Source organism: Pieris napi, chromosome 1, assembly GCF_905475465.1.
Source record: "Pieris napi chromosome 1, ilPieNapi1.2, whole genome shotgun sequence".
NCBI lineage: Eukaryota > Metazoa > Arthropoda > Insecta > Lepidoptera > Pieridae > Pieris > Pieris napi.
Genome location: NC_062234.1, coordinates 14,521,316 through 14,547,921, shown reverse-complemented (window position 1 = coordinate 14,547,921; position 26,606 = coordinate 14,521,316). Strand labels below are relative to the sequence as shown.

The window sequence follows — 26,606 nt, the reverse complement described above, 5'->3', positions numbered from 1 at the left end:
ATAAAATAGCACTGGCTGATTTTAATATATTATTGATATGAAAGATATAAAAAATGTCGACAGCGCACATTTTCAGGAAGTGCGCTGGGCGGTCTCGAACAGCGGATTTATGGGCCCACTTCCCTTTCCGGCCTCCCCCTTCCCCTCCGATAACCCCTCTCACATATCATGGAATTTTTGGCGTTACCGTAACGTTTAATCGCTTTTCAATACCCGTAAAAATGACACCAAAATGATCTTTTGATTTGTTGTTTATAACATCTACTTGATACGTATTTGTCATTTTTACTTAAAAATTTCCTAATATTATTGTTGTGACACTTGATTAGCTCTATAAAAACTGTTTAACGCGTGGTTTTTCTGATCCTAATTTTTACGGGTTTTTATTCTATCTACGAAAAGATTGGCTAGGTAAATCTATGAATAATGTGCTCGCTATAAAAAAAATCGGCACCCCGTAGGAATTACGAATCGTATTTGGATAAAGAAACAGGGATATGATAACTCAATGATGATGCATTTCCCTATTTCCCTATATGGGACATCCCATAAGAAGTCGCGCAATGAAAAAGCACAAAATATAAGTATTATATTACAGATTTTTGTGCAAACAACTAGATATCAATATGGTTTCTTTGTTTTTCAACCATCCCGTTTCTGATTCATAAGTATTGTAATAATGCACAAGTAACATTTTCAAATACGAGAAACAGTGTGGCGACTAGCCTGTGACGTCTTCAGTAAAGTCAGTCTGCTTGAAATTGCTGTTTTAAAATTCCCTTTAAACGCAAGTTTTCAAGTAAACAGGTGAACTCATAGAAAATTCTAGCCTAGAATAAAGAAACGGAACATTGAATATAGAAAATCGATCAATTGTCATCCAGTTTTGAACAAATAGGTATAATATTGTAACGCCAACTTTAGATCGTAAGAAAATTTAAAATTTTATATGGAAGTGAAAGTACAATGCAGTTCAAAACAATTCAAACGAAACGTGACTCTTTCCAACAATTCATTCTCTCTTCAGTGTCAAACTTATATCTAATAATAAAATAACTGGTAAAGTCGGTGGACTGATACTGGTCATATTCAAGTAGATAATTCAAATACTAAACAGTCTTATAAAATCAATTTACCTTATCGATACCAATAGATCTGTGTGATGCTTATTGTGTATCGCCTTTTGACTATTACGTTTAACAAATACTAAGAAAATTAATACTACCACTTGCGCGTATGCTTGTCATTTAGTTTTTTAACTATTTTATTATTTTACACTCATAAAAGGTAATTAAAAAGATTATCTCTATGAGCATTTACAATATTAATGAATATACTGACATAGCTTCATAGAAAAGTATGTAGGTGTTAATTTATCTACTGACGAAAAACCATAGTCCGACAATTGACATTTCCATATGATTGAATAGTTAAATTTCTAAATAGGAATATGCATTTGAAAAACCGACAAAATAAATTTCGTAAAAACCTAAACTATTAAACAAGTATGAATTTCCATGAAATTTCCATCAAATGTACATTCAATGAATGTACCATCAAAGTGATTGATTTTATTTAGTGTTATAAAAAAAATTTAAATCAAATATTTAGTTAGTTATGGAAGTTACATAATGACGGATGCTTGGTAGTATAGGCAGAACCAATTCTTGTCTTAAAATTAATTTTATATGACATAACTTCCAATGACCAAGGTGCTAACGTGTTTCCGTCATTCATTAATCACTTTTCTTTACAGGCAGGTCGATAATCTGCCTTCTACGCTTCAGATATATCATCTCAGACACACTTATTTTTTCCTACATTATACAAGTTTCACCCACACCCCATAAAATCTACACTACCTAAGTTCCAATGCGCCACCTCTAAAGTGTTAAATAGTCTAGAATAGCCCCTTAATCATTAGGCAAACCCTGCTTACACTCTATGTACACACAGATTATAATAAATTATCCGGTAGAATCGATCTGACTTTGGGCAGGTAACTCCAAACTGAAATCTAATCTGGTTCAAGCCGAGCAGCGGTGTAACGAGTTTTGTTAGCCGCTTTACATTTACGTAACTTTAACTTTTCTAATTTAATTTATTCTGATAATAGCGCGAGAAACGTGTGAGACTGAGGGCCTTGGTTACGTAATAATTAAGGGTAAACATAAATATCTGTACACTTTCTTTTGGTAAACCTGTTATTAATAATACGTTTGACTTCCTAAAATGCAAACAATCTTAAATATTTTCAAAAATAATTCCATAAATAGATATTTAATATCGAACTCCTGAATATGGTATCAGATAGATTTTTCAACATTGCCTTTTTCTCATAATATTCTTACCTACGCGAGCTTATGATAGAAAACTTAGGTCAAAATGTGATCTGCGATGTGAGATAGGGCGGGTGGTGTCAGGGCGGCGTGCCAAATGGTAGCTCATTTGGGTCAATGCGACGACAGTATCGCTACACAGCCTATCTGATGTATGGCTTAGAGTTTTCTTATACATATTTGCAATGGAAAATCAAAGTATTGTTAAATCAAATTATGTGTGTACTAATAATAATAATAATCCGGTGGCGCTACAACCCTATATGGGTTTTGTCCTCATTGTATGCGTTTGTTTGATCATTTTTATTTCATAGACAACTAAGGTGATCAGCCTTCTGTCGTGAAAATCGGACGCAACTCGCCGTTGATTTTTGGATTTGAAAGTGCCGTTTTCTTTACCATGTTTTTCTTTCATTACTCTTTTACTTTTATACAGATACATATATGATTATATAATGTATGTAAGCTATATAATGTCAAATTTTTAGAATGATTAGTAACTTGCTGAAAATAATTTGTATACCAATAATAATAAACCCAAATCAATATAAAGCCTTCTGATATATGACCTTTGGACCCTCGCCAATAGTTCCGCTGTTTATTAAACATAAGGCTACTCAGTGCCTATGCCGAGCTGGTGATAATGTTTGAAATACGGGTTACAAAAATATTATTTACTAGCTAGCATATATATATATATATATATATAAATATATATATATATAGAATGGTGTTACCGTATTGGCCAGTCCTGTGACTTTCAACCCTCAGGACGTTTTATCGTAAGCTGCACACAAATTAAATTTTCAATAGCCATACTTACAAATCAAATTAAAATTCATTTGTAATGTACCTATGAATGTCAATATTTATTTTTTTGTAAAATTCGATGTTTACAGATACTTTTAGTTTCCAAATCACCAACGTAGAGTGGACTAATAGAACAGGCATGAAACTCTCCGGCATTCTTTTTAATCGTTTTGGATTACAATGATATTTAATGGATCTGCCAAATCAAACCATGATTTGATTTGAACCATCTTACAGTAAGAACAGTCACACTCACAATACTAGCCTTAAAATAAATATTATCTCTCGTACACTGTTTTATTTAACATATTTTACAGAAATCGGACTGTTTGTGAAATTGACGTTTAAAGATATCCGTAGTTATGTTACATCTCTAGTTTATTCAAAAAAACATAGAAACGTCTTTGCCCAACCAATAAATCCAAATCTTGCTTTAGTTTACAAATACAAGTGCTTTTTAGAAACGTTTTACAAACCTAACAAAAGCTCTTATAAGATTCGCTGAATAAGCTTCATTCTGTAAATTTCGATGGTCAGCAATGGTTACAAAAGAATGCAAAAGTATTGGAAAATTCTAACAAATTTTTACTCTTTCTTACATTCCATTCCGCGACTTTAATATTTTTAACATAAGCTTTATTGATCATTTTGACATTACATTATCATGTTTACTCACGCTATTGTAGATTATGAAATAGAAAACTTATAATAGTTTTAGCTTAACAAATTAAATTATTGTGTGTATTTTTTTTGTAGAAATGGTTAAAATATGTATTTGTTTGCTAATTACAATACATACATACATATAATATTTTATATAATAACTATATATTAATAAACATACCATAAACCTTTATTAAATTAAAACATAAAGGTTTAAAGTTGTCTCATTATACTTTTATATATCAGTAGGTAAATAAAAGTATAATAGCACCAGACGACCGTGGAAATAAACATTTTGTAGGATCACTGTTCAAATCTGATAAAAGCTTCGACGAGTGAGGCTTTTTGCATAAGCTAAAAATAGAAGCTATATATATTAAGACTAATCGATAAGCTTCGACAGCTTGTACGTATGCAGGAAATTAAAATCGACGTCAGCTGCGAATAATGAGGTCGACATTACTTACGTGCAGGATTTCTTGATAAATTAACGAAGAAATCAAAATTGGTTTTTACAGGTGCAATATAGCCTTTTATTTTGTATAAAATATGTATTTAAGTTTTCGTCACTAACATAAAATGCTAAATACAAAATGTGTTTAAAGTACACAATCATACAAGATAATAAAAATTAAAATAAAGTATTTTAATTTGCTCATAGCATGAATTAAAAGCATCACGTTTCGGAGTTGTTCGAGTCCCAGAAGTGCATTAATAGAATATTTTTTCTATATGTGCTGGAGACTAGTACTCGTAAGGAATGTATTACACCTAATAATCGAGGACTTGCGTCATGCCCTAACTAGCTTTCAAAGAATTAAGCAGATACAGAAATGTCTCCTTGATTCCAGGGAGACACATTCAGAGACGAAAATTCATATAAGTAGTAGTTTTCCAACGAAATACATATTTGTAATAAATGGTTACATAAGGTTAAAATGCAGAAATTCTCATGCATTATGTAGAAGCATAAACCAACTACATCTGACTATGACAAGGCTTAAGTGCTCTTTGAGTTCAGTCTTATGGTAAACTTTATTAAAACAAGCATATTTTACAAATATGTAAACTTGGGACGGATTAACTTGAACGCAGTATTAGGTAACGAATATCTGTAAAGGTGGACTTTATGCTATGATATTCTTAAAAAGAGAAAAAAAACTACGATTTACGAAAAAGATGAACGATTTACGAGAAATAAACCATTTACAAGACAAAAAATATTTTATAGCATCAATTCAAAATCATCAAATTTTTGATGCCATTAAAAAAAAACTATACAAAACATCGTTTTGATAAGCATGGTTAATTAATTATACAGACATGAATTACATCTAAACTAAAACTGAATGAAAAAAATGAAAATATATTTTATTATGTTTCATCGAAAATTGAACCCAAGAACCTCAGACTTTACGCAACAGATGCAAACTATTTCTTAGAGCTATTTTTCAGCAGCAATTTTTACCATGAGCAGTTGACACGTAATTTACTTTTGCACTTTTCGAAGGAAAATGTACAAAACAGGTGGTAGGTTCTTGCTCAATCAGGTCAAGCTCTGATGTCTAGGGCATCGACATTTTAGCGATTTCTTAATCAACCAATAACTATATTCCATTAACAGTATTGACTTGTTATGAACTTTGTTTCCTAGGATATGGTCCTTTAAATCCTAATTTAGATAATGCCAGATCGGTGGTCCAGCTTTTATCATATATCTTAATTACATAACAATAATAACTTGAACATAACCTAGTTTTAAATCTTATATGATAAAAAAACATTACGACATAACAAAATGGAAGTTGGTTTATTAAATAAATCCTTAAATATATATTGAGAGGTTCACAAAAGGAGCATCTGATGAAATTATGAAAACAGATCACTTCAACGTAAATAGCTTGTATTTTACAAGGTCTAACGAGTTGATACCCTTAACGTGATTTGATGTCAAGTGCCTTTTGTGTTGTCCTATTGTGTGGAACGCGTTTTTATACGTGATTGACGTTGCTTACAAACAACATTTTACTATACTATATAGTAACGCAGAACAATTAATATACGCTTTTATGCCCACTTTAAGGCTGTATCAAGTACGTTTCGACAAGACGAAAGAAATTGTGTGATTTTTTTATATAATAATTTCATTAGATTAAATATCAATTACAATAAGGACCGGTTTTTGTTTATTTGCGAATTAACTGGTTTGTTAAATCCTTTAATTACAAAATACTACGTAAAAGCATATAACATTGGGATACCGAAATAAATTGCAGTTGCAAATCAGTAACCCCACTGAAATGAAACTTATTAAAAAATCTTTCATTTTTTAATAAAACCTCAGCTGTAATGAGCTGATAGTCACTTCTATAAAATTGAAACCTAAAAGCTTTGACAGGCACTTAAAGTAGAGCTTCTTAAACCGTAAAATAGCGAGTGTGCTGGATTATGCAAGGAAGTAACCTCGCAGTGATTTAATTTACTCTACACCACTGCATGCCTTTTATCCCTATAACAATACAGTTGAATCTCATCTCGTACGGAAATATAGTCGTGGATATATGCATACAGAGACATTTAACCGCCAATTAACATATCGAAGTTGAACTAACCATGAAGTAAAATATGAGTTGTTCGCCGCGTACGTTATGTGCGCTGCTACATACTTGGCATTGATTGCCCTAGAAATACTTATAATAAATGATTATAATTATCACACCAATGCAACTTCAGGACTGTAAAAGAAGAAGTCAATGATAAAATTCTAGTCTACAATTCTGTAGAATACCTTTAAATGTTTTAGTTTTATTACTACTCATATGATGTAATGCAGTTAAACTAAAAATCAAAAGATATTAAAACCAAAAAATGGATTGCGTTTATTAAGAACACAATAACTCCTACATTAAATCGAATACAATGGCACATACAGGGTTTCTCTAATGGTTTCAAATCTTCCTCGAGCCATTTAGTAGAATCTATAATAGCATTGCTTGAACAAAGGTTTTGTAGTGCGGTAAGATTAATCGACAGCACTCTTGCTTTGCACCGGAAAGGCATCGATATCTGTCCACTGCCACAACACTAGTGAAAAGTCTTTGCTTTGGTTTATATTTCCATATATACCTAATAAATAAATAACCAAATATTTTCTGTGTCTTCTCAATTTTCTTAATTTTCTTAATCAAGTGTTTACTAGATGCACATTTATACATTGAATGTAGCTGGATATTGTACGTAACATAATCCGTAGGAAAGATACATTTTTGTTTCTGTCTTTCCTTCCATCCTTTGGAAACTTTTCCTTAGGCAAGGGAGATTTGTGTCTGAAACAAGTCCTTCGGTCGCCTGACCTCAGAGTGGAGAATTACGCAAGCAATCATATTCAACATTAAACCTCATTTTGCGTTATTTCAAGATATTCTTAGATATATATGGTGCACTCTTTTATAACGTTACTTACGTTTCGTCTTTCTTTACGTTTTCGTCACTTTTTGTCAAATTTTTCGTTGTGATGAAATAGTCATGTATTTACTTAAAACGTTGCAATGGGACTGATGACACATTATTATATTAAATATTCTTATTTGTTAACTAGACTGGACTTAAATTACTCATTAGTTGTAATATTGTCAGAATAAAAAACAATCAGACAGACAACATATTAAACACCTGAAAAGAAATAATTCTCTTACTTTGACTCTTTTCATTATCCATGAATATTCGAATACAATATTTAGTAAGAAACACGAAAAAATTTAGCGCACTGACAAGTTGTGTAACTCGATTCTGCATTTGAAGTCTCTGAAAAAGACAAGCTCCATTTGCCAAACTACTTTGCACTATAAATTAAGGTATTAAAATTGAATTTTCTTTGTCGTATCACAGTTCTAGTATTGTAAGTTTAAAGCTGCGATTGAGAAGTTTGTCTTTACTTATTGGGATTTTATGCGAATGCAGAAGTAACATTTTCAAAGTAATAATTTTTATGAGGTTCTACTAGTCAAAACGTTCCTACAACATAAAATGAAATATCGAAGTATTGTTCGTGCCAGATATTTAATTAATTCTTCTAGAAATTATCTAGAAAGGCCTTGTGGTCTTCTTTATCTAGGGACAGATCTAGATATCAGAGATAGCATAAGCTTAGATTAGAAAATATAAAGTGTTAATTGCCACTTTCCCTTGTATCGTGAACCTTCTTTGGTTTTTCCTGTAGTCAGGCTAAAAAAGGTCTAAACTGGAGATCCATCAGACATACTTAACATCCTAAAAAAAGCAAAATATACAGAAATACATATTGAAAAGAGAATCAGTCCGGTCACGAACAGAATCATTAAAAATGTTAACAATAGTAAAATTTCGGTGAGACAGCTCCCTTATATTGTGATAAGATACGGGAGTCGTTCACCCGTGAATGGGTGTGACCATTAGAGCTAACGAGCAGTAACTGGGACAAAATCTCATGACAATACCCATATGATCTTGAGGCACCTGCTAGCAACACATTTTAATGATTTTCCGCGTTTATTTCCAGACTGATTCTCGTGACATCGCCCTTTGATTTCAATAAAATATTATTTGTGTATGTAAAAGATAGATTTTCTTAGACTTGACCGTTTCTTCTGCTCGACCGTCAGCATGGTGAGGCCCTGGTTTACAACAAGGCAGCAATTCAACACTTTTTTATTCTTCCTTCAATCATGAAAAATTGAATAGTCGTCCAAATACAAATCCTAAACAATAATGAACAAAGTATGCAACTGATTTTGTATAAAATCTATGATCATTCAAAACAATTTTAGTCAAATATGGGCTATTAAAAGCTATAGTGTAATACTGAAATAAGCAGGGCCAGTAATGAAGATAGATAGCTCCTTATGTTCACAATTCTAACAAGATACAACTTTTAGCTGCCAGTTTTTGCTTGCTCTAAACAGTTAATTGACTTTCCGCGATGTCTTAAACAGTTTCTAGTTTTTGTTTGTACTTTGAGATTTAAATAGTAGCCTATTTTACTGTATTTGATATAGAATATTGTTTTTATATAATGCAAGGATTTCCCAAGTAATCAGTATTAAAACATACCAGTTTTTTAATGTAGTGTATTTATAAAATAAGGTTTTGTCCTTTGCTAAGTTGTTATAAAATTGATCCAATATATTAGACGTATTTTCTACTAAACCTTTCAAAGCTTTAATGAGAATAATTCGTATATAATGTTTAGTTTTTATGCAGTAAACAGCCTAAGAAAATAAACTTATTTTAAATAGTTTCTATAAAAGATCTAGGAAACAAAGAAATAACAAGTTAACTTGTCTTCGGTTCCAATCAGTAACATGTTGGAAGGATCTCCAAATTTGTACTAAAACTTTATTGTTTGAAAGTAAAATAAATACAGAATTGTTTGAAATAATTTGAAGAAGTTTTAATTTAGTCAGTCTGGCAGTGAACAAAATTTTAAAACACTTTCACACGAAATATAAAATTCTCTAAATGATCATGCTTTTACATTCCCTATAATTTAAGCCCACTTAAAACTTTAGCAACAGGTGTAGCATAAACATCACTAGATAAAAGCTTACGAAGCGCCTTTTTCTAGGGAATGTTGAATTAACCTCAGAACAAAGTGAGGCCAGACTGATGTATGCTTTAGCGGAAATTAACTTAGCCTTTGTAGGTCACCCAGTAACTCAGGACATCCCGGAGGAAACTTGATTCCACATATTAAATTCATGTATGCATGAACTGGATTTTTCTTTTGTGAAACACGAGATGTTTCACTGAGTTAAATTATTTTATTGGGACTGGTCTATATTTATAGCATTAAGCCTAACTGGAAATTGCTGTATTTGGTTCTCTTGTTGAGGCTCTCTTCCTTTATACATATATTGCTATGTTTAACTCTACGTAAGATTCTGTCTTGATATTCGAATAACTTATTGAATGGCATATTATTGACGAACTTCTGGGATAAAATATTTATCAAAAGAATTGAAAATGTCTCTTTTTTAAGTCGGCTACAGATTATTTTCTTTTTAGATTATCTCAAAATCATTGTGAATATTTAATGCAAATCCTTAGTGGATACATTAGCCACTGACTATTCGTTCCGTACTCAGTTATTACATTAGAGAAAGATCTTAAAAGCCAGTCTCCATGACATAATAACAGATAAACGAATGAGAATAAGAATTAACCCACAAAGCCGTACCTCGAATCCAGCTGTGTCTCTAATTAATTCAGTCTAATTAGATTTTTTAATGTCTCCTCTGAGGTCGATTCAACGCCTTCACTTTATTTTAGCGTTTCATATTTTATTTATTGCAATGTTACCCTCCTTCATGACCAAATTGGGAACACTAACAATCGATTTTCTATTTGTAATTTACTTTTACGAGTAGGAAGATATATACAATTTATAAAAAAATACTAGATATGCATTATTTTTAGGAAATACAAATATGTGAACTTTTCGACTGAAAAATATTGTTCCTTCAATGGAACAAACTTGAGCATTTTTGTGTAAACCGATGTAAGTAAAGGAATCCTCTGAAGGAATCTCAGATACCATAGTAAGTTTACGGATGTCTAGAAACCGCAAACCGGATATTGACGCCTTGACCTACTTCCTGAAGTCTTATATCTTAAGCCGGAGCATTATATATTACAAAGACTACATTTTACATAATCTTTTCATGAATTTACAAAAATACCATATATAAAACAAGAGTGTTTTACTTAAAATATACTTTATTATTATTATTAAAAAAGTAATAATTAAATTTTTAACTTAACTTTATAACTATTTTTTTACATGCTTGTTAAATGAATGGAACACCTAAACTTATGCAAATTAACCGAGTCCAAAAAGGCTATAAAGGGCTCATATTCGTCAGCTCGGCTGTACCTAATTAATCCAAACATAAACAATTTTTTTACGCCATAATCGAACCCAGGATATATCCTATGGAGTATGGAGTAAAAAATACTAAGCCACGCTAGCAACTCATTGAATTGTTAAATTTAAATTAAACGAGCTTTATATACAAATAAACAATATTTCTCGACACAAATGTTCAGTTATCCAGCGTAAAAGCATTAAAAATGTTTTATTACATTAATAGTACGCCAAATACGTGTTATTGAGTTGTTACAAGTGACGTCTTGAAGCGTACTTTATACCTTTAATATTGAGTTTTTTATGAATACTTTTTACGCCGTATTGAACGCTTTTACGAAATGGAAGATATTACTGTGTAGTCTACAGAAAAAAGATGCCTTTTAAAAGATTGATCAGGATTTTATATTGAGGAAATTATGTAGTCGAGGGAATCACTAGTAGCAGTTTCACTTGACGATACATTTCCCTTTGAGAAAATTGATACTAATAAATGTTTCTATACAACTCCAGTACGTCCATAAAAAATTATGTGTAACTTTTTTACTCATTCTTGATCAAGAAGTAATACTTCTTTTATTTTACATTGAAAACTTTCAAAAAATAAATAACTTATTTTATACAAATGAACACGGAATTGGATCAAAACTCGAAGGGTCTTCTACTGTTTGAGATTTCCAGTGGCAAAGGTGTATCTCTCAATGTGTACAATGATACAAATGTAGAAAAAAATGCGCGAGCCGAGATATCTGCATCACTAATTATACAATTGTTCATTATCGCTATCTATTGCAACAATTGATCAATTATAAGCACTAATGCCAAATTATTATCATTTATAATCGTACTTAATTCCCAATTTCGGTCACCAATGAGTTTACACGGACCTGATGCGGCCCTAATTAGTCTGTGTTGTATTATGCGTTATGTTCGATCGTAATTGGCACTGTCATCGTTATTACATTTACGAAAATGTTATTATTTCGACGAATTTCATTATTCTCTTATGGCTTTATTATAGTTTCAATAGAGAAACTGCAGTATGTTTGTTTTAGGTGTAATTTTTGATGATTTTGTTTTGATTTTGAAATCTTGGTTTGAGTGATTTATCTGAACATGTTAGATGATAGAATCAAAGTGAATAGAGGCTGTTTTGACAGATTGACAGTTAACAAGTTTATTTTAATTTAGTTTATTCAAGGAAAATTATCATGCTTATGTTTAGATGAAACCATATGTTAGCCTTTACGGCTAAAAAGTAGTTAAGATACAAATTGCTACCGACACAGTAATGGAAATGCAAATTTTTCTCGCCCCTAGAATAACGTAACAGTATATTAATGAGATAAAATCGAAAAGTTTTACGTGGCTTCTAACGTAATTGGTATCATATAACACGGCTGGCTTACTTTTACAATTAAACCTGTAGTTTTATATAGTACCTATACGTGACTTGCTCCGTGCAAAATTACAATAACTAATATTTTAAGATATTATTGATAATTATACAAAATGATACCGGAATCGGTTTAGTACGTATTGTGATGGAGATATGTATGAATTTTTTTTTCTTGAGAAAATGTAAAAATAGAATTAAAATTAGTGTAATTGTGTAAATGAGATTATTACTGATTTTATATCACAATTCGTTTAAGAAATTTTTCTATGAAAAATAGTTTTACCGTAATCTTTCATTACTTATTCAATTAAACTAACTGCTTAGACGCACGCACGTACGGACATTCAAACTGTCCATTTTTGCTGTGTTATTTAAATTGTCCACGCACAGAAGCATTTGCTGAAACGTCTTGTTTTTATAAAGACGATTTGATTTGATCATAGAAAGAATATGTGTGAAATTAGTACTTAGACTATAAACTTCTGTTTGTTACAGGGATAGACGATACGCACAAATTCCTCGGAAATGAAACACACACAGACTTCTTCCGATTACTTTTGCGAGATGGAAACTATCTTCTCGTTGGAGGAAGGTGAGTTATTTTGAATTCGTTTAAATAAGAAAAGGATTATCGTGTAATTGTTATTGAAATGCCGATGAGATTAGTAGTGTTTGAAGTATATGACTTTGTATCTAAGTGTGAAAAGGATGATATAAACCTATTAATTAGTAAGAAAGTTTTACTTTTCAAGATATTATTAAGTATTGAGTCATATAACATAATAACTTTACTAACTCGCGCTATAATTAATCAGAAAATGTTTGTCATATACTTATACTACTCAAGCTTTTCAGCATGAAATGATACCGTCTATTTTATTCTACTGTGCTGTAAATATATCGGACCGCTAGTTATCGATCGATGCTATTTTCATTTCAAATACAGCAAGGTACCTTTCGAGGCATTACCGTAGCCCTCTACGCCGTAGATGAACAGTGCTACAGTCCTACTAACAGTATTTTGCGCTAACGAATGTCGAAACTATTTATGAACATACATGTATTTTATTTCAATATTTAAAAAAATAGATAAGCTGAAATAATATTTGTGTCTGAAACAATCTCCTTTGTACACTTATTTTTATTGAAAAATGTAAATCTCATTCGATTCCTTTGTTTCTTCATTTCGTCGGGGAAAATTTATAAGCCTCTTGTGTAGCGTAAATTTTTATTCCCCATTAATGCTTTACCTATTTGTTCCTGTCAAAGACTTTAGTGTAGCGTTAACAATACCATTTCATACTCATAAATCTATTCCCTACATATGTTAAAGTAAAAACATATAGTTGACAAAGATCTATGATGAGGTAACAAAATTGGGTCAGGCAAAAACGGCACGAATAATAAAACATGTTATACTCATAAACTTTTGGTTTGGTTTACATACAGTTTCAGACACCCATCTCTCTTTAAAGATGCAAAGTTATATTCAAATGAAATACTTAGCTATTTGTTTTTCCAACTCCACTTCAATTCGTAGAGTTAGGGCACCCTTAACCGCAGCGTCTGAAGCGGTATGAACGTGCTATATCTACTCATGACCTCACTGAGTTAACCCGATGCAACTCTTCTGTCCCACTCAGACACTTCGCCTAACTAATAAGGCTGTCTCTTTTGCATTTATAAAGATTTTTGGCTCGTGTTCGGATGGAGGCGACTTAAAAACACCCCTCGCCCGCCGGCCTACACTCGCCATTTTATTGCGTGTTGGGATTACTTTATCGATATGTTTTTGTTTAATGGTCTACAAAATGTGATTACTATTTGTCGACACGTTTAAAAACTTCCAATTTGATCTTGAATTTTGAATATTTCACAAATTATTTGCAAACATTTTTTTACAATAAAGTGTGAAGTGTGTTTCATTCGTATTGTAGCTTATTTATTTCAAAGACATGAGAGAGCATCGTATGTTCCTACAGAATCGAAAGCTAGTATACCAATTTAAAGTCCCAACCCTAGCCAGAAATATACAGCGACGCATCTGCTCAGGTTTGCTGTATGTTTGCTGCGTCACAAATATTTCTTTGTTCATGTAAATTACGCTCAAAATGCATTTGAAATTCAAACAACGCAGCACTGTTTGTATACAGCTTAAGGTCTCATTAATTGCAGCCTACTTTGCTAAATAACTCGTTCACATAGTTTAAATATTTGTAACAAAGGAAAAACGATAGACCACTTTTTCTACGTAACTACAAAATATTCGTAGCTATGAATGCTTTTATTATTGTTGTTCGAAATAAAAGGCTTGTTTAAAATATATTTTATAGAAAAGAAGAGCTATATGTAGACTTACTTCATTGACCTAAAAGTTCGAATAAAACATGAAATATATACAACAAAGGACCCTGTGCGAGGCCTTGTATTTTAATTCCACGTGGACAAAGTCGGGGGCACTAGTCTATAGTTACACAAGAACTCTTAGTGTTAATTGCTAGAAAATTAGTATTCTGCAATCTTACAAGGCCATTTTTATTCACGGCATCACCTTTGACTTTTTAAGACTGCGAGCTGCAAACAAATATACTCGTACTACAAAATGCTAGGAATAGATACGTTTTCGTAGAGGTAACATAATTCAGGAGTTGTAAACATTATTTACTTATTTTGTAGACTTCAGGTTTCTGAAGCAAGCCATTATTTTAAGTAGTTACATCAGATTAAATTTAAATTTCATATACTTCAATATTTTTTTTTCACTTAAACTAATTTTTGTATTGAAAAGAAATACCAAACATTCTAATCAGCATGAAATAAAATTCTTTCTGTAAATCATAAAGAACAAATACAATTTCCTTTATTCCCGCATCAAACATAGTAAAACAAAGAAAACAGTGTTTAATTAATTTCAAATATATGAGTTCCCATCACACACCAGCGAACTATCAAGAAGGTGTACAGTTGAAACTACACAAAAACTAGGTCAAACATTTTACGCCGTTATATTTTTCTTTTACTACTAGATTCACCATACAATGTTTAAAATTATTTTGCTTTCAAAACACTCTATGTGAAAAGTACAAAGAATGTTTAGTTAGTAATTACAATAAAATTCATGAAAATTATTACGTTTAACGGGGAAAAGCTATTCAATTTAAGCTTTAAATATTTTTGTATTTGTTCAGAGGTGACATTTTGGTGAAGTGTTTATACTTGTACTCGTATTTCGTTAATATTTTTACTCACAAAATTAAAAAAGGATTTTTAAACACCTCCCGGAAGATACGATAGCAATTATTAAAAGAAAAGTTTAAAAAAAAAACCCGGTAATTGATCATTTTTAAAACACGCTTACTACATCCAACCAAAACGCTGCTGCTGCTAAAACAATGTGTATAGATACTTTAAAACTTAAAAATACAATAAATTACTATAACAAGTGACGAAGAAAACTCCTTTTCCTGGGTAATAAATACCATAATTCATTTAACTTAATCCACTCATATAAACTGATACTTAAACCACGCACTCGGGCTAAGTAATTCCGTGGGCCCTTTGCACGAAAATGCTATTCGTGTCATGTAATTTTATTCTGCAGAGGGTGTGAGCCTTTTGTGCCCTTTTAACTAAATTAACGCTGCGTATGTGCACATGATAACAAAATACTACCTTGGTATTCATGGCGCCTAAATGGTGCGCAGATTTTTATAGTATTGCCATGAGAGCATGAAGGAGTGAAAGTGAATATTGCGGTTGAGGGTAAGAAGAAATGGCACTAACCTTCCAACCAAAAGGAAACTTATTCGTATTTTATTTTTATAGGCATGTTCTTCATTCAATAGCAGAATCTAGTTTTGCAACGAGAAACTAACTATATTAACGTCGAAGACAAGTTTTATTGTCGATGAAGTAATATAGCTTACTTTACTGCATAGGTGAGAGTAATAAGTGGATATGTGTAGAAAATTTTTTCCTTCTCCTTTAAGATTCTATTACTTTACTAGAGTAGGAACAAGTCAAATAGCCGATGTGAACGGAGCGACAAACGCGATTGTAGCAAGCGGCTCTGGCTTTTACCGGACAAAGATGTCGTGTATGAATAAAAAACAATACAAAATATGTATTAATTACTTTACGTGCATAAATAAAATTTCCATTTCACATAAAGCTCGTATGCGCTCCGTAAACGGCTTATAAAAATGCATTACAAAACTTTGCTAAAATTAAATGCAGCACAAAGCTGGCGGACAAAAACTAGCAGACAACGCATTTCCTCTCGAGTAATTGAAAATTACAAAACGTACAGCCTTAATTCCGTGCATTCAGGTTTTTTTTGATGTCACAGTGCATACGAATCAACAAAATGCTTCTAATTAAATTCAACCAGACGTTTGACGATACTAGCGTTTAAATTTTTGTTGTTGTTTTTTTATAGAATCGAATGGAATTTGTAACCCCAATTGACTGTTATTAAAATGGAAGTTTTTTTTTGAGAAGATTGGAGTTTATTTGATGGAACACGTTTAGTCATTTCCTTCTTTGTTTTATTTAAAATTCTTTGTATTAATTTTAAAAGATTAAAGTTGCAATTTACAGTATAACATGATCTTGTCTATAAGTGTCAACTTTGACAATTAGTCTCGACAGACCACAGACTATGAAATCTCGTAACGCAAAACTATATTGTGTAAATTTATACTTTTTTAAGGGGAATTGTAAGATCTAAGAGATATTTAAGATATTTTATTAAATATTCTAAAGCAACTACGAAATTCCCCAGTAGCTATATAAATTTTCTACAAAACTTGCGACAAAATTAAAATATTCGTAAGCGTATTAAAATCGTAAGAAAGAATTTAGATTAACAAAACAGCTTATCATGTTTGTACCTAACTTTCGATACCGCCACCCTTTCATAATGTCGAGAACTTTGAGAACTTTTATTAATTAATATTACATCTAAATTTTGATCCGCATAAGTTATTCGGGCTTACATTGCGCTGACGTCATGTCGAATTATTCTCTGAATTAAGATGAAAATAACGGTGTTAGTTAAAGTTTAGTTATATGTAAGATATAGCCGTATAGTATTTTAAATTAATATTTTCCTACTAAAACTTTTGACACTTCCTTCACATTGGCACCTATAAGGATAGTTTAGTGTGATGAATACAACGAGGGCAGCATAAATTATAGTTTAGTTTAGTTTTACTTCATTTAAGTTATACAGATTATACATAGCGTGACAGCAATTTTTGAATTACCATAATGACAAAAATATACAGTTAGTACACGTAACTTCAGAAACAAAGAAAATTTCGCTACTGTTATGTTTTTATTCAATCAATCGATATATACAAAAAATCTTATATTATGTCGCTAGTAATCGCTCTAATGCCTCACTGGACATCTTTATGCATTTTATCTTGTTAATTAATTGTCAATTCATAAGCAATTAGACGTAAAAAATGTGTAACGCATTAAATCGGAGTGTTATCAGTAAAGAAAAACCAACTAATTTATATATTTGAATTAGATATGTTGATGTTGTGATTAATCGTATTTAGTCGTAATAAATTTAGTCAGCACAGCGGCAGTTACTCATTGGTCATGATTTCCATAAAAAGTGTTATAAAATGATTATAATGTGGCGTTTGTGTCCGGATGCAAGAAAGTACGTTCCTTTAAACGTTATTTAAGGTGAAAACAAAGACGCAATTTGTACGAGAGAGGTTCTAAGGTGGCGTCCTCACACACTTAACAAGTTAACTGATCTGTTTTCCCCTAAACTACTTTATTTGTTTAGGCCACAACAAATAGGCACTCCGAATAAAGTTTCGTAGACTCGGATCGCGTCTACAACTCTTGTATTGTTTAATCAAAAGAGCGGTTAGGTAGCCTTCTGGGATAAATACGCCTTCATCTTTCAGCTTAAAATGTTGTTCATTGTTTGATTTATTCTTTACATTTTACAATCAGCAAGAGCTTACTTATTTCAAACTTTATCAAGAACTTAAAAAGAAAAAGAAATTAAGTATATTGAAAAGTTCTGTATCTACACATAATTAAATTTCTATAGAATAGATTTTTAATGGACCGAAATAGAGTTTATATTTCTATATAAACTCCTATTTTCTATTATCCCTTTTATAATCCTATCTTCTGATAGGATTTAAATTTCACGTTTAGTGTTTGTTGCTAAAATTTCAAATAAATAACCTTGACAAATTATAAAAACTTGCAGGAAATTTATTTCTCACTACACGTGTACACGTTAGAGTAAGATTACACACAAATCACAACATAGCTTTACTACTCAAGAGCAAACGAATGCTTCAAAAACATAGAATAAGGAAAATTACGCCACAAGACTGATGGGTGGGCAAATGAGCAGAAATCAGAGCGAAACAGTGGCGGCCCCGCGGGAGCCTTTTTGTTGTTTCGTGATCGATGCGATGATTACCTTAATCCCCTTTTTACCACGATCAGCATTAAGTATTCAACTGTGTGCTCTCTTCCTTAATTGTGAGATTATTGCTGTTTCACTGTGTGTATGGACAATTGACAATTTTTATTTATTTATTTTATAATAAATACCTACTTTATTTTGCAGTTGACTTGTATGTTATAATTATTATCAGCATAAATATCCTACTACTGCGGTGGATCATGCTAGTTTAGCTAGATACTAGTTTCCCGATGTTTTCCTTCAAGAATTTCGGCATGAATGAATTTGCGCACTATGATATCATAATAACCTTAAATTTAATAAAAGTAAAATTTTTATACGTAGTTGAAAGATAGAATATTTTAAAGATATAACGACATACTAAGTAGACACATAAAAAATCAATGAGCTGTGGACATTTGGTGATATACGTTGTGGGCTCGCAATTTCAATCATCATAAATTGAACGGAATGCGAGGAATGTTGTTTGTAACAATTGCAATAAATCTAAGAAGCGCATTTCCTCGGCCGATATAAAACTTTTCCAATATTAACAATGAAAAACATACAAGAATGTTATATAAAATCTCGTGCCATATACTACATAATTTGGTCAGATGAGAAAACCTTGTCTATTCCATATATTTGATTTACTGTTATTAAGCAATTAGTGCTGACATTGTTCGACATATTCAGTATCAATTATCAAAACAGAACAGAGTTAGAAGCAGTAAAAAAAGTAAAACGAGTCGTACAAAAATCTGTAGTTAAAAAATATTTAGAAATGACTTAATATGATTTTTAATAATAGATACATCCAAACCTTGTATGACATGAACGAATTGGCGATTGATGTTAAATATGCACGTGGACACTATTTTAACTATGCATTAATTATTTTATTCTAAAATGGACTTACATCAACTGAGTTTCGCGAACTTATTTATTTTTCTGTCACTAAAAAGTCAATATTTTATATAAATGAAGTCACGATCGAAATATATTTGTATCAGGCTTGCATCTGAAACTGGCGCATGCCCTGCATACGTCTCAGGGTTCCCAACTTTCAGTATTAAAGAAGTTAAGATACTTGAGTACCAAAATTGGCCTCTAAAATATTAAATAAAAATTATTATATCGGTAAAGTTCTGATCTTTGCTGCTATATTTCATAATGTTATATATAATATGTTAAACACGTAGGTTCCTTTTATATTTTAACTCGCTCGTTGTATTAATGATACAGTCAGTGGTCACAACCCGGACTCGGGTCTGGGTCAGGGCTGTTTGGTACGTTTCATCTAGATTGAAAAACTAGTGAAATGTTAACCGGTTATCCGGGTTCATCCGGTTAGCTGGCAACCCTTGAACGTTCAATGTTCTATTGATATTGTTCTAAACGTAGCTCGTAAAGTTTTCCAATATCGAAACAGTGTCGAGTGCATGCAAATAAATTGTGCCGGTTTTCGTCTGTTACCGCTGGAATTCATATTCTTCGACTGCGGTTAAAATGCAGATGCGGTTAAATGAAATATTTTTTAAGTGTTTGACCTAAAAATATATTTAACTCTGCAGCTATGCAATGTGCAAGCTGCGTCATACGACAATCTATATATCTGTGATCGTAAACAAATACCGCAGTTGCGGTGGCGTTTCTGCTGTTAGACAAGATACTGCTATACTGCTATGTAACGAATTGCTATAAATTGTTTCGAATTAGATACGTTTACCGCACCCCGGGGTGTTCCGTTAGTTGCTTATTACGGATGAAAACATCAGATCGAAGGGGGATTGTAGATAAAGTCATTGTTTAGCTCTGACGGTCATAATTTATTCTTTCGACATTGTTGTCTCCCCTGTTCTGCTCGTTTTACAGCATTGGTTTATGGAGACCGTGTAATCCCAAGGTATTTCACGTTCCTCTATATCGTGAGGCTCGGACAATGGAACTCGTAAACAAAGTAACATTTTTAAAGCCCATTCGTAAAATGAAACGTCCTGTGATCTTTTAATGTGAAGTCAAAACAATATGCATGTCTTATTTAATTACTTGTTACAAAAGTAGTTTTTTTTTTCAAGTGAAATACGTTTTACTTATTTTGAAAGGAAGCGTATAGACTTTTGCTCCTGAAAATTAAATCTTAAGATAATTTTCCAATTTTATATTTTTTAAATTTTACAGACACATAAAAAGGTTTGTAAATCAACCTCTCTTAAAATGCGGTGTGGTTGTATTGAATCGTGGCTTTATTATAACCAAATAAACCCGAGTATAATAAACAAGATTATTAAACGTCAGTTGTTGCATTAGTGGTGATTGGCTCATCCTACTTCGTTAGCTTACAAAAAAACGTTCGTATCAAGTATGGTAAGGGTCCCGAAATCCGCAAATTGGCTCCCCTATCCACGTCAAATTATAGTATTGTATGAGACCCTTGGTCGTATGCATTATTCTGAAACATAGATAACAATGTAACTTGTATTAAGTAATTCTAGGAGAGTTTGGTAAATATTTATTGTTATAACGTTCTTTATCGCCCCAATAAGGCTAACAAACTTTCGTGTCTCTTTCATTGATCATTCTCATTTGTTGTCAACATTAAATGTAAATAAACGAAAACCTAGCCAAATTTTTGATTATCGACGCATGACCATAGTATGAATGGGTCATAGTAAGCTCATCTCGATTGAGAACAAGGTACAAAGAAACTCTAACTTACTTCTCCTAAAACATGCTCATTTTAAAATAATTAACGCGCACAAATTGTCTAACAATTGAATTATTGCGTTATAAAGTTGCATTTACATAAGACACCCCTAAAAAGTTTGTCCATTGTCTTGTCTGCGAAAATGAATCGTAAAATTAATATCTTGAAAGATGACGCTATTAAAACATAAAACTCCTATTTCAAGTAAGGTCTGAGTTGAATGCTATCAATTTCAATGTCTGTATTAAAATTAATAATATACTAACCATAAACATTACTATCATCTCTTGAAATATTATCAAGTTTATTCTTAACTAAATACAATTTTCATTAAAATAGCTGGAACCGTTTACTATGGACTATTATTATTTAAATATGTTTCGATGCAAAAGTTTAAAAAATAAAACCTGCTATGTTGTACAAAGTCGCGAGAAATATCACCTAATATGTACTGGAATTATAACTGTCAAAGTTTACAGCGTAACTTCCTCGTGAAATTATGTCATTAATATCTTAATTAAGGGGCAATTCCCTCCAAAGGTCCTTCCAATTATGTCACAGACACGTTTTGAAGCCGTAAAAAACTTCCCTCGTAAAACAATTACATTTTTAAGTTTTATAACGATTTTTCTTGATTGTTACTGAAATTAAATATCGCCATATCGATTCAAAACTTTATACATTCACTAACAATGTTAAGCAACATCTTCTAAACCTGTCCTATGCTGAAACCGGAAGTATTCTTCTTGTGCAACAGTAGTTTAATTATAAAATTGTGTTATGTAAAATTTATTACGTCAAGTATCTAAAATAGTTAATATGTCAAATGGAAGAGACTAGCTGCCCACGACACAAGGAATCCTTGCGTGGGGGCTAGTGCACTTTCTCTTTTAACTATACATCCCTTTTTATTTTGTATATTATTATTTTTTTCTTTTCCTGTTTTCCTATTTTCATTGGTATCAGTGAAATTAGCTAATTAAAAGTGCCCCCGGAAATATTGGTAAACATTTTCCTTATCCTTCTTAATTACCGGAAAATTATTGTCACGTTTCGTATTGATTTCGACTTTAGATATTGGTCAACCGCGACAGTGTTTTTTTTTAGTTCAAATAAAAAATGGTCTAAAATAACGATTGATTGTTTATTTGATGAAATCAACGTTCTCGAACTCTTCTTTCTATCACTTTTTTGAAAAGGATAAATTGTCCTTAATAGATGATACTTTTTTGTTCTACAAACTATTATATATGAATGGAATAAAATATAACAAAATAATTACAGAAAATTGTATAACCTTATTGGTAACAACACCTAAACACAGGCAAATCACTATATCCGGCATAAATGAAATATAAGTAAGTGGCATAACTAATTAGCTACTTATTATCGGACGGCCACCCTAATACTGGAACTACAATTACAAGTGGACAAGTTTTCCAGAATGTTCAAAGTTGTATAGAAATCGATTTGAAGTTGCTCGAAAAGCACGACAAACATTTCTGGGAATGCGCAATTTCGAGAGCGACCTCTTTTAGTAATTCTATTCTTTTTTATTTTTGGAAACACGATTATCTGTTTTCTTGATAATTTTTATTAAAGACGTAGGTATACGCTCATAGGACTGTAGGAAAAACAGACTGTCCAAAAAAAAACCCCTTCACAAGAAGGACGTGTTACTACGAGTCTTTCGCTTTAATTCATAATTGTTTTTATTTCAGGAACGTGGTGTATAACCTGAGTTTGACTGACCTCACAGAGCAAAGACGACTCGTGTGGTATTCATCAGAAAGTGACGTCCAAATGTGTGTCGTCAAGGGGAAGGATGAGGTAAGGAGAATCTCCTGTGTGAATTATTTGTTTGTATAAGAAAGATAATGTTCTCAAAGTAGATCTTATAACGCCAATAAACTAATGTTCGTCATAATATCTTAAGTTGTTTTATAATTTTGTTATTATAAAAGAAAGACATGTCCCACAGTTTCACTAATTACCTGAATAGAAGGGAAATTGTCCTTTCAAAGACGTATTGTGATGTTATTTTACTTCGAGATAATGAGCAGTCTCTACGTAATTACAGAAATGTGGAAATGGAAATTTTCCTTTAGTTATTTGTGAATTATTCTATACGGGACAAAAGTTACGTAAATAATTTATGAACAATTATTTCGACACATTTAACTTTACACAGGTTGTTAATATGATCTTATTTGAATGTTATGTGAACTTTTATTTCCTTTAGTCATTCCGATCATAATTATTCTGTTATTCTGATTCAGTACTTACCAAAAAAGAGCTTCAAATTCAAAATCATTTATTCATATAAGTAACAAAATGTACACATAATTATGAACATCAAAAAATAAATATATATGAAATGCTTCAACTTTTACATTTACTGCCAGTTCTCAAATCGAGGGTGTAGAACGGAAGGGAAGAACTGGTATAAACTCGTATGCACAACATAGAAGACGCGTAGCCACTGCGTAGAGTCTACGCCGTAGACCCTTCGTAGGACTTTTTGTATGCTGATTTACATCTATCATTTGTGACACTAGAGCCAAGTAAATCAACCGAAACAGAAGGATAGTCACGTCTGACGGCTGTTTAAAGCAAGGACGCCACTCAAGCTTGAATTTCCAAATGTTCTACAGGAAGGCCAATCAATTTCTAGAGTCGAGTTATATCATTTTTGTTCAAGCTATTCAAGAATTCAAAATTATATTTTTATTACGATAAATACAAACTTGTTGAGAGCCTTAAACAATTTTCTTGAAGCTGTATATGTACTACTTCTTGAAATGGGCGGCTCGTTTTAATAAATTATTATTAAGTGATTTATAACACAGACAAGGGTCGTTCAGACCACAGTTTATAGGCTATTTGATGCCTCTCGGACAAAAGCAAAGCATCTTAATGGTTATATACGATCAATATTGCCTTTAATGTCGGTTAGTATCTGAAGCCAATATAATCATTTTATTACTATGACCTAGTTGAGTCTTGGCAAAGGCTTCTAAATATTATGATCTAATCCTTATCCAATTTATGTAGTAAAGAGAATGTTGATAGAGGCGTTAGCTAATGTTTTTATTACGTCTTAGTTTCATAGTGTTATACATGATTTTACATACAAAATTGTATTGTCAGTCGATAAATGGAAACAGAACAAGAACACCAGGAGCTTGATGTAGCTATTAATTAATTTCAAAAGGCCTGTTACATTATAGTTACGTTACAAATAGAATTTTATCATAAATTTAATTCAGGTTAGAATACAATTGTAAAATACTGCTAATGACTATAATAAAACAACTTCAACTACTTCTTGTAATAGTCTTAATCAAACATTTCGGTAAACAGTGACTATGTTACGATTTAAGTCAATATAACCGTATATAATGTTACCGACAGCGGCATTGTTCTCCAGAAGCCGCAAGCCGTCAAAATCTCTATTATCTCAATTTAATATACCGTCTTCATTGTAATGGATTAGTGTGAAAGGTGTCAGCACTGATGCGATAATCTGAGCCATTATAATAAGCGCATAGGTATCATATTACTATTGGATAATCATGAATATAATGTAATAGTTTATATTTGTATTATTGCTGTTATGTTGTTGTTTTTAACCAACAACAAATATATTACGTATTTTATATTGTATTAAGTTTACGCGAGTACTACACTTCTAAATAAAATCTTCGCGTCAAATAAGTATTATTTTTATTTTACACGTTCGAGACCTAAACATAATGAACTAAAGATTCATTCAAATCATATTTGATGATAGAACTTAGGATTATTTTTTTGAAGGAAATTTCATACAGCTAATTCTTTGAATTGAACTAAATCGGATACGCGTTAAATTCTCAGTCGGACGGCAATCGGATCGAATCAACATACGATCCAATCAAGCGGGCTGAACTAAATCCGGATTGAGTCGCGTGACCGACTCTGTGCATGCTAATGTAATCTGTCATTGTATGCGATATGTCATAGACAATGCTATAGACTGCTCTGTGCAATAAATCCATATAGTACTGTTACGACTGAAAAATATTATTAAAATCGACTGCGTCGTCCAATGCAATTAAAGATTGACACTTAAAACCGTACAAACTGATGACCGTACAATACTAATAACATAACAAAATGAATAACATTCATGAAATAATGGAATTACCTAGCTTTAAAAACATTTATAAGATAATCTTTAATGTTATGACAAAGTTAAAAGAAAAACAATGTAAAAATGAGAGTAACGTATCTTGCTCATCCACATTAGCCTAATATGAGAAGCGGAAAATTCCGAATATTATCTCCACACATTCGGGGAAGTAACAAGGCGCACAGCGATTTGCCGACACTTGTGACTTCTGGCAAAAACAACTCAAATTGCTAGTGACATGAGCTAGGAAAACACATTTCCTCCGCTCTTTGGGTGGTGACAGATTCCTTTAATTCATTTTCGCTTATACATAAATAACGTTGTTTACTATGTACGTGTCTTAATATATATTTTTTATTCTTTATTTTTCATGTCGGTTTATCTATTTAGAAGTTTATTCATCAAATAAAACTTACGAGTATATATCTTGGACATTTGTACTTTTCGTGACTTTGGAATAGTAAAAAGTTTCGTCAATACGTATATTACAGCCATGAAAAATTAGACCTTGGAATAAATACTTTAAACATAAATAGAAATTAATTATTATTGTTTTTTTAATGTAGAGATAAATAACCAGAAATTACCTATTATTTTCAGGAAAGTTGTCAGAATTATATTCGAGTGCTAGTGTCCCTGGGATCGGGGAGGCTACTCATCTGTGGGACCAACAGTTTCAAGCCCGTATGCCGGGAGTATGGCGTCCAAAGAGACAACTATCACATGGAAAAAGAAAAATCGGGGCAGGCAGTCTGCCCCTATGACCCTGAACACAACTCTACCGCTGTATATGCAGGTATTGTAACTATTTGCTTAATAGGGATAGGTATAAAGACATTTAGGTAAAATTATCCAAAAAATACATACCCATTAAGAAAGATATTTAATTTAACACTAGTATAATGAGTGTCAAAATCATTCATTTTACGATTTGTCTCGTTTCGGGACATACGTAACCATTCAGACCCATTCCGAGCGAATAAGCCGGGAATGAATGGGCAAAAACAAACAGGTCAGCATGATTAACGTTGACGTAAGGCGATTCACATTCACTATTCAATCTTATGCACATTCAGCTTTCATTACGGGCCGTTTAGAAACTGAAATGTATGGTAGATAACTTTTATGTTCTCACTTTTCATCAATTCTTTCGGGATGTAGGTTG

The 26,606-nt window shown here is 31.9% G+C and overlaps 1 protein-coding gene across 5 annotated transcripts in view; it reads left to right on the top strand.

The window, feature by feature from the left end:
• Positions 1-26,606, top strand: part of LOC125054966 (semaphorin-1A) — a 204,291-nt gene that overhangs the window by 160,198 nt on the left and 17,487 nt on the right. For all 5 annotated transcript variants that reach the window (XM_047657114.1, XM_047657142.1, XM_047657124.1 and 2 more), the window contains 3 exons: positions 12,608-12,704; positions 22,992-23,100; positions 26,042-26,237. In XM_047657114.1, coding sequence (XP_047513070.1) covers positions 12,608-12,704; positions 22,992-23,100; positions 26,042-26,237 — 402 coding nt within the window. The remainder of the gene's footprint in view (positions 1-12,607; positions 12,705-22,991; positions 23,101-26,041; positions 26,238-26,606) is intronic.